Source organism: Ambystoma mexicanum, chromosome 1p (assembly GCF_040938575.1).
Source record: "Ambystoma mexicanum isolate Mex_15411 chromosome 1p, UKY_AmexF1_1, whole genome shotgun sequence".
NCBI lineage: Eukaryota > Metazoa > Chordata > Amphibia > Caudata > Ambystomatidae > Ambystoma > Ambystoma mexicanum.
The window spans coordinates 1,034,590,651-1,034,605,124 of NC_090921.1; the positions used below are offsets into that span (position 1 = coordinate 1,034,590,651).

General features: G+C 45.1%; 1 protein-coding gene across 5 annotated transcripts in view; it reads right to left on the minus strand.

Moving 5' to 3' along the window:
• The window catches only part of LOC138447719 (zinc finger protein 271-like), a 308,054-nt gene that overhangs the window by 85,535 nt on the left and 208,045 nt on the right, over nt 1–14,474 (minus strand). Inside the window, exon 1 of one of the 5 annotated variants that reach the window (XM_069604050.1) lies at nt 7,035–7,196. The exons of the other annotated variants lie outside the window; for them this stretch is intronic. Within the exon in view, the coding sequence (XP_069460151.1) occupies nt 7,035–7,068 (34 nt within the window). The 5' untranslated portion in view covers nt 7,069–7,196. Of the gene's footprint in view, nt 1–7,034; nt 7,197–14,474 lie in introns of those variants that run through there. 5 annotated transcript variants of the gene reach the window in all.

The window sequence follows — 14,474 nt, forward strand, 5'->3', positions numbered from 1 at the left end:
CTAGCACAAACTGAACATAAGGCTGGAGCCCAGCACCAATGATCAGGTCCTCTTTATCAAAACAGGGGGAGCATCATTGTCGAAAGACTCCTTTCCACCTTGTTCTCTGAAATGCCAGGCAAAATAAAAACGACGTGCGCAAAAATAAGTCTGAAGCCAAACGCTGTCCCGATCAAACACTAAGTGAGACTCGCACCCGCAACTGCCAGAAACGCGTTACAAGCCCAACTTGAGCAGATGACACCATCGAGACAGTGGAGGCCTTCGATTGGTTGAGAACTATGGTACTCATTAAGAAACAGCAGTTGAACGACATCAGTGTATGTATCAACCTACGCAGTCTGAACCCTGCAGTAATAACAGAAAGCTACCCATTACCAAGTATCAACAAACTAATCCTCAGGATGAAAGAAGCTAAATTGTTCTCAAAACTGGACATGAGACGCTTATCACCAGATGAGTTTACACAAAGAAACCAGACCACTCACAGCTTTCATCACCCTGTTTGGCAACTATCAATACATCCAGATGCCCTTTGGGTTATCAACTGCATCAGCATTTCAGAGGATGATGATGATTTCCTTGAAGCGCAATGTGGGTAGCGTGTCTTACTTACAGGACAACATTCTCATCTAAACAGAACATGCAGTCCTCAGGATGGTACTGGAAATACTTCGAGAAGCAGGAGTATGCCTGAGATATAAAAAGTGCTTAACTAAAGCAAGTGAAGTAAAATAACTAGGGTACAAAATTTCAACGGATGGCGTCAGTTCCAAGTGGAATCCCCTACAGGTTATTGTTAAAGCCTCAGCACCAAATACGAAGGATGAGCTATGTTCCTTCCTTGGATTAGCGGAATACTATGCAAAATTTGTACCACAGTTCTCGGAGACTACAGCCCCACTAAGAGAAGGGGCTAATGACAAATGGCGTCAAGAGCATAAAGCAGCCATTGAGGAAGTCAAAAGGAGAACAGTGAATACTCCATTTCTGAAGCTGTTCAATCCATTGTGGCACACATACATAACCACTGATGCCAGTGCCTATGGACTACGATCTAACCCAGAAGAGAGGTGATGTGGAGCAAGTGGTTGTGTTTGCATCCAAAGCACTTTAAGACACAGAAACAGATTATTCCACTGTGGAGAAGGAAATGCTTGCATGTGCCTGGGCGGTGGCGTACTTTAGGACTTATGTATGGGACACATGGTTTCACTTGGTCACAGATCACAAACCCTTGATTCACCTGTTAAGACCAGGGGGCATAAAGAAGTCCACTACGAGACTGGCCCGCATAGTCTCTAAACTGCAAGAATACACCTACAACATAATGCACATAGCGGGTTGGAAGAATGCGCAAGCAGCCTACATTTGTGGTCTGCCAGACCACAGCGGATCAGCCACCACGTCCCTCAAGGACAAATGTGCGCTAGGGCCTTTAACTGACCTTCAAAGCCGTAAATTCCTCGAGATGGGCAGAAATCATTGGTTGGAAGAGTTAGCGAGTGATCCAACTGTGAGCAGAGTTGCTGAATGGGCTCAGAGTGGGTGGCCCGGTGAAACGGCTGTTCCAGAAGGATTGAGACCTGTGATGAATCCTACAGAGTCTTCACAAAAACCATACTTTAGGTCTCCTCCCAGGTGGCCAGGGAAAGGCAGACACTTCCTAATCCGGACCCTGGGGGGTGGGGGGCGGTATTAGCCGGGAGGATCACCTGGGATGAGCAGGGCCCCAGGGGAACCGGCGGACTTCGTCAGATGAGACACAGTACTTGTTTTCTCAAGGTAGAGTTTATCAGTGATTCCGGAATATAGACGGGCTGGTTGCCAAAAAGAGCATGTATCCCCTCAAACTGTAAGGAATGTGGGTGAAGACAGTTATAACCAAGCGTGTATTGGGAGTAAGAAAAGCACTTTTAAAGTCACTGACAGTCATAGACATTAAAGCCCTTATGAGACCTAGGGAAATAAGGAAGAGTCTGTAAATGTTACCAATTTAAACCCTGAAAAACAAATTGTCTGTACAGCCAAATGTTTCATGGAATTCTTATGGTACTCCTTTGGAGAATATGTTTAAGGAGGAACTTCGTGATGACAATTTCATTGAAAACTATGAATTTTATGTTGAGGACTTCAAATGCCACAATTTCCAAGGTACTGGGATGAAGAAGAGGACTGCAGAGGCACAGGACTGCCATTTTCAGTCAATTAAGAATAATGACCCACACCTGAGGGAGACTGGGAGGCATAGAAGGCCTCCCTGGCTGCAGGCCATTTGGAAGGAGGAGTGATCGCAGAAGGTGGAGTAGTTTTGTAAACTCCACATGGCAGCAGAAGCTGACGTTACTGAAGAGCAGAGACCTTGGGCCCATTGGGGTGGGTGAAACGAATGCCGGTCCTGAGAGGATCTCCAATGTTCGAGAATGCAGTTGCAGAGGTAGTGCAGCAGAGAACGCACCATTTGAAAGTTTTCCCGACTGTCAGACGAGCACCGGATAGCTGTGGGATCCAGGAGGGCTCTGAAATTGACAGACGCAGGAAGCAGCGAAGAAGTTGCCAAGACGCGCATGGAAACTGAAGCAGAAGTCCTGGAGGCAGCGAGGCAAACTGACGTGCATGCCAGAAACTGAGTTCACTGTTACATTGTGACCCCAGAGCGCTCTGTAACCGCCCGCTGACCAAGTACAGTGATTTGATTCAGAGAAATGCAATAAACAAACAAATTCGAAAGAAGAGGCTTTTTGAATACCTAACTAATGTAAAGCATGTTAATTATTCAGTTGAAGACCAGTCTGATTTAAAAGGGAGCACACGGCAGAGCAAACATTTTATAATCAAACCAGAAGGGTGTGATTATCACATAGTAGGTTACATAAAAAGTCAACAAAAAGACAGGGCAATAAACTGAAAGGAAATTAAAAACTACAATTGCCAAAGCCCAAAGAGAATAATATCAAGGCAATTTGTGAACAACCAGTATTGACCAAGCTAAAAGAAGTAAATTGAGGATTTCATGGTTTGCAAATACTGTTGCCCATATGTAAAGGAAGTCATAAGAAGTGACGACTTAAAACTACATTGCCACTGCTAAAGAAATGTGAAAGTAAAACATTACCATTATCAGCATTTGTTTAGTGCAGCAAGGGGAGAAACAAGAGTGGCAGGAAGGCTGCCGTTCTGATAGAAGATGTTCAGGAGGAGAGGAGCATAACATGTATTGCATGTGGCAATCACCTACGTGTAATCAACAGCACTAGTGTGGTTCTTATTTACCTTGAAGACATTTTTATATGTGATAATGTGAAGCAAGAGACATTGCTAAATTATTCTAAGTGAAGTTGTCCGTTACGACAGAAATATTTGTAGCTAGTAGTTGCTCTGGCCTGGCAGGAGAATACACCAGGCCAGAAGACTTTTAAACAATTTGTTCTGTTCTGGCAGAAGAGTACTCGAGAACATTTGTCGTAGTAGGCCGTTCAGGCGTGTAGACCAGGTGGAAGTCAATTGAAGTACTGTGGTATGGTTAAACTTCCTGAAGAAGCAGTTACACAACCACCAAGTTGTTTTGTGGAACAATAAAGAAGCAGCCTGACAAATTATTGTCACTAAAGCAAATGTTGTTAAGTGGTGTTTATAAATGGGTGCAGAAATATCCCGACAAAGACCATTTTGGTTGAAACTTATGAAGTACAAAATTATTTGCTAATGAAAAGAAGTGTTTCAAGACCTCAGGTACAAGTGCAAAGAGGAACCCTTTATTGAACATGTATGAACATTTGGTGTGATTCAAGTTGAAACTTTGAATGATCAATTTGGAACTTTTTGTTATTAGACAGGATTCCCTTTATCCTCTTGGAACTGCTAACCAAAACCCTGCTTAAATCTGGGGAAGGGGAATTCACCCAGATTGTAAGGATAAGCTATTATCATGATGAGAATTTAACGGTTATATTTCTTGCTTATGATTTGCCATATATTGTTTTATTGAGCTGGTATTTGTACAATTGTGAGGGACAGAAAACTTTTGTTAGAGGGTTTCCTTTAGTTCATTTTAGGCAGGGAAAGCCTCGTCAGGGTAGGGCTAGTGAGGCGTTTATCCAACCTTTTGAGTTAATAAAATGGCATCTTTTGAAAAACCTTCACACAGTTGTCCGCTTCATATTTCTGACCTCTCACAGACCCCACTGGAAAGTGAAGACATTTACAAAGCCAATGGTCTGGTGATGAGATGGGATTTAGAACCAGTGCTTCTACGGATGAGGAAAGTGATCCTGTGCAGGGTGCACTCTGGTCATTTAGGCTGCAATATTTATTTATTTATTTATACATTCATAGCAGTGTGCATACCCTATAAGGCATCTAGGCGCTAATTACAATACAGAGGAAGTGAGAGAGTAGAGAGGTAGTGCAATCGTTAGTTGAACAGATACGTTTGAAGTTTCTTTATGAACACATGGTAGGATGGTTCAGCACGCAAGTGGATGGGTCATGGGAGGTCTGTTCCAAAATAGTAGCCACACAGACTGGGAAGCTGGAGCCTCTGGATGTATCTTGGTTTAGTCAGGCAATGTTTGTAGGCAGAACACAGATCTCGTGGGGACTTGTCTTTTCGGCTTCTGGGTGAGGGATGTTGGCGCATGGATGGATAAGCACCGTTGGGTGATGGAGTGTCTTGAATTGTATTCTCTCTCTGACTGGGAGCCAATGAAGAGATCTCCAGGCCTACGAAAAATGTGGGTGTGTTTACACAGTTCCTTAGCCGCCCAGAGGGCATTGTTCTGTGTAACTTGTAGTTCTTTTAGGTTTTTTCCTGAGGTGCCACAAAGTAGTGAGTTACAGTAATTCCACTTGGAGCGCTCGGGTGATAGTAAAGTGATTTTCTGTAGAAAGGAACGGCTTGGCCTACTGGTGTTAAGATTTGTGTCGTAGGCTGAGGTTGAGGTAATGGGGTTGACCTGTTGTGACATGTTGAGCGTGGCATTCAAGTAGAGCCCAATGTTTTTACCATGGGGGCAACAGGGATACTGTGGCCCTCAATGGTGATGGATTTGAAAGGTTTAACTGAAAGGTTACAACTAGGCGGAGAGCGCGAGAAGCATACTGGTGGCTGTGCATGGACCAAGACATCAGGGTAATGATAGAAAGATGCCATGAATGCATAAACGACAAGAAACTCAAAGTGCGGCAAGCGCTGTTGATCCCTGTGGCGATCCCCACCACAGATATGGAGTAGTAATCATACACTACCTGTCCAAATGGTTAGAGGCTGAATTTGTACCCAACACTAGCACAGCCACGGTTATAGAAGTTTGGAAAACAGTATTCCAGAGGGAAGGCCTACCAAAAACAAATAGTAACCGACAATGGCATTCAGCTGATAGACGGAAATGGAGACGTTTCTACAAATTCATACTATCAAGCAAATCAAGGCTACTCTATAGATTAGTCCAAAGGAAAAACAGGTTTATAAAAGGGGTCCTACAGCTAGCGTCAGCCTCAGGGATGGACCCTTACAAAACAGTTAACCTAGCTGCCCACCGTCTAAGCCACAACGCCATCATAAATGTGTCTCCCTTTCAACTTCTGAGGGGGAGGACGGCTGATTCCAGATTGGTGCCACCCTGTTTATCAAAAGTGAGGCAAGATGACACTGTCAACATGGAAGATGCGGTCTGGAGGATCCAAAAGAGCAAAGACCAGATGAAAACACAAAGTGACACTTGCAGGGCAGCTCCGAGAACAGAGGTCAATGAAGGGAGACACAGTGAAGATAAGATTGCCACAAAAGGACCAAGAAAAAGGATCCAGATACAGTCAACCAGTAGAATAAGTACAAAAAGGCACTAATCACTTATGCACCAGAGATGGGAAAAAGTGGAATCTTGAAAGAGTTGCCATTTTCAGGGGACGGCACTCCACCCCCTTCCACCAAGTGTAGAGAATCATCCATAACTGAAGTAGTAAAACTAGCGCCAGCGGACCCAGAACCATACAGAGAACATGAAACCGGGAGAAGAGAGTAGTTTGGAGGAGATCCGAGAGGAGAGCTGCACTGGAGACATTTCACAAGAGGAGAGGAAGGTGCAAAGGGGGCATTTTACCACAGGCCAGAGGAAAATTTGGAGCAGAGACTACATCACCAGGACGGTTGCCTGGCGAGAATCATCCCTGATGTGAGAGACTAAGACTGATGAGGTACAATGACCTCATAATGGAGTAGTACCAAGCTGCTCGACAAAAGGAGGTATTTGGGAACACAGCCTCACGAGATCACAGTGTCTGCTGTGACCACCACAAGACTGCAATGCGCATTGGGGGGTAAGGCCCGATAAAAGAGCAACTAAGGAGAGATGCAGACGCTCCCTGGCGCTCCTCCTGGTTTAACCCAAATTGATTTTACCTACATACATAAAGAAACTACCGACTTAGAAACTTAATGATAGATCTTCACAGCAGTGAAGAAAGTGCTGTATGTGTCCAGAGAGATTTTTATAGCTGCGACCAAACTGCTACAGGTTATGCAAGATTTATGTGAGGTGATTAAGTCCTATCACTGTGTTGAGTCTTATGTGAAGCCACGACAGTGTGCTTATCAAAAGAAACAAACGTGCCTTAGACTGGCAAAACACAGGGGGCAGCGCATGAGATAACACGCGAGAATGGATCGAGTAGTGTTAGCTAGGTTGTAGAAAATCACCTGCAGTAATGGACTGTGCCGCAAAGTAAAGGGGCTATGTGTCACTGGTTGTGGGTTTGGAAGCAGCCGCAGAGAAGAGAGTGAGGGGTACGTCCGATGAGCTTAAAGGGTCCGGAGTCGAGCGGCGCTAGCAAGAGCCTATGAAACAAGAGCTCGCCGGCAAAAAGCGGGTTACTGTCAGCTGAAGGAGGGTTGGGGGGGGGGGGACACTGGGTGCGGCCAGAATAGAGATTATCAGTACATTTCTCTTTTGGGTGCATAATGGCGGGAACAATACAAGAGGCATGGATTCAGGGCCGATAATCCAGTGAATACCCTCCCACATTGGCGCGCTTACCAGGAGCCGTCCGCTGCTCACCAGGCTCTGCCATCTGGGAATAAATAAACAAAGAACAGCACAGGATCACAGGCCAATGGGCACAGAGGTAGGCCCCAGACAGCCCCACACAAAAGAACAGGCGAGACTACTGCCTGTGCTCGCCCTGCTCCTGCCGCTCCGGAAGTGCATGCCGCTCGCTCAATCACTGCGCTGCGCTGCCGTATCCGTAACGAACTCTGAGCCAACCGCCAGGGTCACAGATTAGGACTATGAGGGAAGTAACAGGGCTGGAAACAGGTCTGAACTTCACACACCAGCCTTCCACACTAACAACCAACCAGCTGGCGAATACATCATTAGGATTATAAACTGGATAGACCAAGAACGAATACAAAAAAAACACCTCATAGAAACGAACCGCTATTTACATGCTACGAATAGCCTAATATAAAATATAAATGCCAACACGCGGCACTATCCAACACTGGGGAAAATAATATTTGTCCTCTCGATTTCATTGGAGGGTGAATATTTTCACATGATGAAAACTATAAACAAATAAGGACGAGGCTTTTAAGAGATCGATACAGTAACCACTCCAAACAATACAAATGTCCCCTGGCACATGTATGTAGTACCTAGAGAAAGCACAGCTGAACAACATCTCGTAGTCACGTATGTGACTGCATAGTTGCCAACATTCTGTGACCAAAAAGATGTAGGATTTTTCAAGTTTCAAAAATAATAATTCCTATAACAATGACATCATAGGAAAATACAAAACATGCATTGTTGGCACCATTGAAGCATTCTAAAATACACAACCCCTTAAACAGCACAACATTGAAAGATGTTGAAATGTTAAAAATGTATAATTCTGAATGGTAACTTAACACCAAATTCAATTACCTTACTTCACAGAAGGTAATCACACAGAGCTGGTAAGCAAAGTTTGCCACTGCTCTGTAGCAGCAGCCCGGGCAGTACATATTTATTGCAAGTTGAACACCGAATTATATGGCGACTGATACCCCACCTCAGTCTGATAGGCAGATGCTGTGTGATGGTGTTACACCCTGCCAATTCCCTTCACTTGGGGTTCACCTAAGGGTTGTCCCGGTAAGAGTGTAGGACAGAGTCAAGTAGCTGTCAGGTCAGTGGATTGGTCTGAGCCCAATCAAAGTAATCACCTACCAGTCCACTGTATAGAAAGACTAATGTGTTGCATGCTTTGTCCTGCAGCCTGCCTTAAAGTACTTGCCACTCTAAAAAGCAGTAGGATCCGTCACTGAAATCTGTAGGCGGTAGGACACCTTAAAAAGCAGTAGCCTACTGCCTAAATCTGTAGAGTTGGCAAGTATGTTCAGACTGTGCAGTATGGTAAAGAGTCATTCCTTGCAAGCAAGGGGACGGCTACTACTTTAAGTAGATGACATTGACAAGAGTGGCTAATCCCCCTCACTAACGTGAGAGGGGGTTTAGATTCTATTAAAGACAGGAGGAGAGTACTATGCATTATAATCTTTACTTCTGAAACCACAGCACCTGTACCTACCTGGGTATATCAGGACCCCGCCAGGCGCCCTAAAGATTAACTTGCCACAGCAGCAAAGAAAGACTTTTACAAACAAAAAAGTTTTTAAAATAACAGAACTAAATACAATTCACAGTCAATGAGGGGAGCTCCCCAATCCAACATGGAGGACAGGTCATGCTCTGCTGGTGACCAATGGGCAAGGAGTGCCAAGGACCCTCCTCTATAAATGTCCTTTACTTTAATCCCAACTCCTCTTTCTGCAGGGGGGGTGGGCTAATACTCGCCTCCTGTCTTTGATAGAATCTAAACCCACTCTCATGTTAGTGTTGTAAAGCCTTCATGCTAGACATCCAGAGTGCACTTCTGAATCACAGACCAGCTATAGTCTAGGTTTGGTTCCAGGTAGGCTTTATTCACATATGTACAATCTGTACAATCTGTACAATACTCCAGTTACTCTTATCAGTACATGGGAAGGTATAACATTAACTTATAAAGGAGCTGGCCGATTGTACATATGTGAATAAAGCCTACCTGGAACCAAACCTAGACTACAGCTGGTCTGTGATTCAGACGTGCACTCTGGATGTCTAGCATGAAGGCTTTACAACAGTTAGTAAGGGAGATTAGCCATTATATGGCATGACAGGAAGCTTCATATTATGCAAGTTTGAAGCCCTTGAATCGAATTAATTAGAACATTATTAATACAATCGTGACAATACAATAGACAGGAGAAAAAATGTTTTAAAATTTCTGAAACTTTCCCGAAATATCAGCAGAGGCATTCAACTTGTTAGTAAAACATAGTAAGAAAGCAGGATCATCCATGGATCCCTGTCCCCCAGACATCTACAAATCAATCCTCGCACAAGGAACGCCAGCAGAATATTACAGAAACCTTCGAAATCTATCTCTAGCAACAGGAACTGTAACAAGGACCTTCAAATCAGCATATATCAAACCACTTTTTAAAAAACACAAGTGGCGACATAGAAGACCTCTCCAACTACAAGCCGATCTCAAACATTCCCTACCCAGCAAAACTCCTAGAAACCTACGTATACAAACTAACCCAAGAACACGTAGAAAAACACCACCTGCTAGACCAAGCGTAAGTCGGCTTCAGACCCGCAAGAGGAACAGAAACAGCACTACTATCCATCTGGATTGACCTAAAAACTAACGCAGATTGAAACACAACCCAGTCCCCCATCCTGCTCGACCTCTCTGTAGCCTCGACACATGACACCCTAACCAAAAGACTAGAAGACATAGGGCCTCATTACGAGTCCGGCGGTAACCGCAGCGGTAAAACCACCTGGTTACCGCCGGACTCTTATTACCATTCCGCCTCCATGATTCCCAGAATTACTGGGGCATTACAACCCCGGTTTCCCGGGAATCACGGAGGCGGAATGGTGTTAATCCCCATTCCCATTGAGTCCTTTGGGACTCAATGGGAATGGGGATCATTGAAACACCGGCAGCATCTCGTAATGCTGCCGGTGTTTCCTTGTCCGCCTGCAGGCGGGCGGTGTTAAAACAGCAGGAGTTGTGATCGCACGGCATGGAAACAACGCTAGCGGCGGGTTTACCGCCACCGTTGTTTCCATACTGGGCGATTTGTAATTGGGCCCATAGGCATAACAGACATAGCACTACTATGGACCAAATCATTCCTAGCAGACAGAACAGAAACCGTATGGATTAAACCCTTCAAATCCACCCCATGAGTTAACGACTGTGGAGTGCCACAAGGATCCTCACTATCACCACTGTACTTCAACATCTACCAGACTCCAGTTATCAGAATCTTCAAAAAATACAAAATTACATGCTACAACTATGCAGATGATACTCAAATCATATACAAAAATCGAAGACACCCAAGCCGATCACTCAACCCTAATCGAGTGTCTAAAAGAAGTCTTCAACTGGATGAATGCTAACAACCTGAAAATCAACCCAGGAAAGACAGAAATCATGATCATATCCAAAGACCAAGAGAACGAAACCGCCATCCCGGAAAGTAGTAAAAAATCTGGGAGTCCTGATGGACAACACCCTAATCTTAGAATCACAAATAAATGCAACAGTCAAGAAAGGCTTTTTCCTCCTCCACACAACAAGAAGAATCCTACCGTTCCTCTTCTTTATGCACAAAACACTCACAATCGTCGCCCTCATCATGTCAAGAATCGACTATGCAAACAGCCGATACCTAGGAATACCAGAATACCTCCCGAAGAAACTACAACAGATCCAAAATACAGCAGCCAGACTACTCCTCAAATTATCCAGAAGAGATCACATCTCTTCTGCCTTAAAAACATTACTCTGGCTCCCAGTAAAACATTGCATCACCTTCAAAACAATGAGCAGAACGCATATGGCAATCAGTGGACAAGGAGCAGAATTCTTACAAAAAAATTAAAACAATCTACAAGCCAACGAGACTCCTCAGGTCAAGCAACGAAACCCGCCTGGAACTAAAACTATGATGATCTACTGGAGGGTAGTTCCCTACTCTGTCAAGGACTGGGATAAAGAATGAAAAAACAGGGTTATGTCCTGACAGGCATGAGCCTCATGGCTTAGTAGGCATTCATATTGATTATTGGTAGTCTCCTCAATATAGAGGACATTACACAGGGAGTCTATATATTCCTCAACTGCTGGAATGTCCTGAAATTAACTCTTATTGACTGAAGAGCTCCTCGATATGCATTTGTTATTAACATATCTCCCTATGCCCTCGTTTTTGTTCCCTTGAAAATTAAGGGCCTAAAGACTCTCAATGCTATTGAGGGATTTCAAAAATAACTTATTTATTACTACTACACAAGGTTTGTAAATTTCAGACAACAATTAAACATTACATACAATACAAATATAAGAAAAAGATCCAAAGAAACACAATATATACAATTTGGACATTACAATAAAAAATCCAGTACACAATTTACATGCAAAATAATAGTTCAATCATTCTAGAGTAATAGACAACAAAATTGTGTCCAGTTAGAATTCCAAAGTACAAAAAGATCTGCATCCGCTTGGGTGCAAACTATCCCAAGTGTTAACTGAGTAGTGTTCTCAATTGCAGTTATTTTTCAATTTTAACTCAACTGGATTTTTCAAAACAGTTTTCTTCTTTATTAGGTGATTAAACTAGGGGTCTACGTGTGACACCGGAAGGAATCTTGATTGGTGTTGCACTCGTACGTGACTGGATCAATGGGTACGGGTGATCTACGTTTCGGCGGAGTAAGAAGTCCCGCCTTCCTCAGAACCAGTGGTAGTCGTGACCCATGAGATAAAAAAGACAGAAACCAAATGATGCTCACGGAAACAAAAACAATGTGCAGCACATAATGGTGCAGCTTCCGTGACTCAATGGGCATGCAAATCTGTCCCAAGCAAGGCAGTCAGCCGTAGTAATATTCACAAACTGAGATCTCTGTGTGGAATGTCAGATGCGCTCCCCCTTAGGTGTAACTAAGGATTAGGTAGCCTACATTCATTGAAATTAAAAGAAGAAAGAAAAATAGAGAAGCAGGAAATGTGGAGCACAAAATGTGAAAAAAACAGAGGTTTGTGCCTAAAGAGTTGTTTATATATATCTCTGGCAGAAAGTGAGCCACTGAGCCAAAGAGTCTAGTGGAAACTGAGTTACATCGGACTATAATGGGTCTAATGGAGACCAGAGAGAGGAAGAACAGACCACCATATGTGCATGCACATCCCAGAGGAATCCTCGCAGGTGTCATGCATAAACTTGTCTTAATCGCAAGTGAACACTTACAAAGATGTTCTGGAAAAAAAGAAGGCCATCTGTGGATAGAATCCTGAAAGCTTGATAGTGCCAAGCGCACTAGCGTGATCATGTGTATCAAAGAGCGCCTCTATTGCAAATAAACAAAAAATAAAAAAAGCACAGGGCATGTTAGAATCCATGCGGGCACAAAATAATAGTCTAACATGAATTGGTACATTAAAGAGAAAAAGAAAATAGGGTGTCATGTACCTCATAAATGCAATGGAAGCTGTCCTAATCGTTTGTATCAAGCGGCCGCCGTGAGTGAGGCTGTAGCTGCAGCTTGAACGGAAAAAGAAGCACCTACGGCGCCTTGGTTTCGTTCGTCAACAACTTAAAAAAACTGGCGTCTTGGAACGTGAGATGGCTGGATCCTGTTGTGTTCTATTTGTTGTGTCCTATTTCTATGGACATGTTTGTTCACCGTTACTGTTTGTGTCCGTTCTCTTTCTTTGGGAAAAGGTTGTGGCGCAGCCACGAGAAAGGGAAGAGGCGGGGCTACCGCCTCCGACGCCAGTTCGGCGCCGACAATAAAGGAAAGCACATCGTATTACCCCGGCTCCCGCGTCTCATTGCGTGAATCTGATTTATTTGAATGCTTCAGATTACTTGAAGTTCCGAACCTCCTCGGAACTTAACATTGGCGACGAGGACGACGCACTCACACCCACCCGCCGGCAGTTCCAGCGTCGCGTGTGGGCCGCGGAGCAACGCCGTAGCTTCAGGCTCTGCAGCACATCATCGACCCGCCCACGCCCACCCGCAGGCAGCTCCAGCGTCGCGTGTGGGCAGCGAAGCAACGCCGCAGCCTCAGGCACGGCGGCTTTTCATTTCGTTTCGTCGGCGCCACGCCATGCAGTAGTGGCGGTGGAGGGAAAGCTCCCGCCAACTCACACACGCACCAGGAAGGAAGCTACACAGCCCAATAATTAAGGGCCACCTGCTGTTCATGACGCCCCATGCAGACCAGGTCACCGCTAGCCCCTACGTTCAGCCGGCGAGGTCGTGCTGATGAAGGAAGTGGAGGTGGACCCTCAGCACACGCCACTCCAGTGAGTAGAGTGCCACAGCAGCGCAGCTCCACCGCACACAGTCACGAGCAGCGCAGCCCAGCCATATCCACCAACATGTCGGCAGACAATACTGACAGCGGCCTACAGAGCCCCCAAGCCAGCTCCACTCAGAGAGCAGGCAGTAATGGAGAGGACAATTCCTCTGAATCTCTGCAGCTACAAGCAGTCCCTCACTTTGACATGACTGATACCAACAGCCTGGCACCCAGATGGGCTCGCTGGCTAAAAGAACTCCACATTTACATCGATGCCTCGGGTGTGAGAGAAGAACGCCGTTTGAGAGGCATCCTGCTTCACTCCCTGGGTCCCGTGGTCCGGGACATCGTGTTCGAAATGCCTGAGGCCAACACTAACTCTTTTCAAGGCATAATTGACTCATTAAATGTGTATTTCGCACCCTTACGGAACGTCGACTACGAGAGACACGTGTTCCACACAACGACGCAAGACAAAGATGAAAGCATGGATAATTTTATCATGAGGCTAAGGAAAAGAGCCAAGTACTGCGACTTCGACAAATATTCCACTGAAGAGGCACTAAAATCACAAGCCATCGCAGGGTGCGGGTCCCCTGACTTTCGCAGAAAATTGCTACAAAAAAGCAGGACGCTGGAAGAGATCCTTCAAATTGCAAGAGCAGACGCTGCACTAACCCTACAAACTGAGTCTCTAGGCAATATCTCCATTATGCAAAATGCCAAGTCAGCCTCTCTCTGCCCCATCCGCACGCCTGTTGGCCCGTCAGAACAAAAGAAATGCTATCGATGTGGTTTCCGCTTTCCCCATGTAGGCCCATGTCCTGCGATTGGACATCAGTGTGATAAATGCGGGGGGGGGAAACCACTTCCAGTCCGTCTGCAAGAACATCAAATTCCTCCAAGGCTCAGGAAGCACAAGGGAAGCCGGGAGACAAGAAGGTGGACGTTCCAGGCGGGAAAGCCCGCGCAAATACTCACATCGAGGCTCCACGCATGGGAGGAGGCGCTCTCACAGTTCAGCCAAGGAATACGCGCCATCCTCGAGGAGGC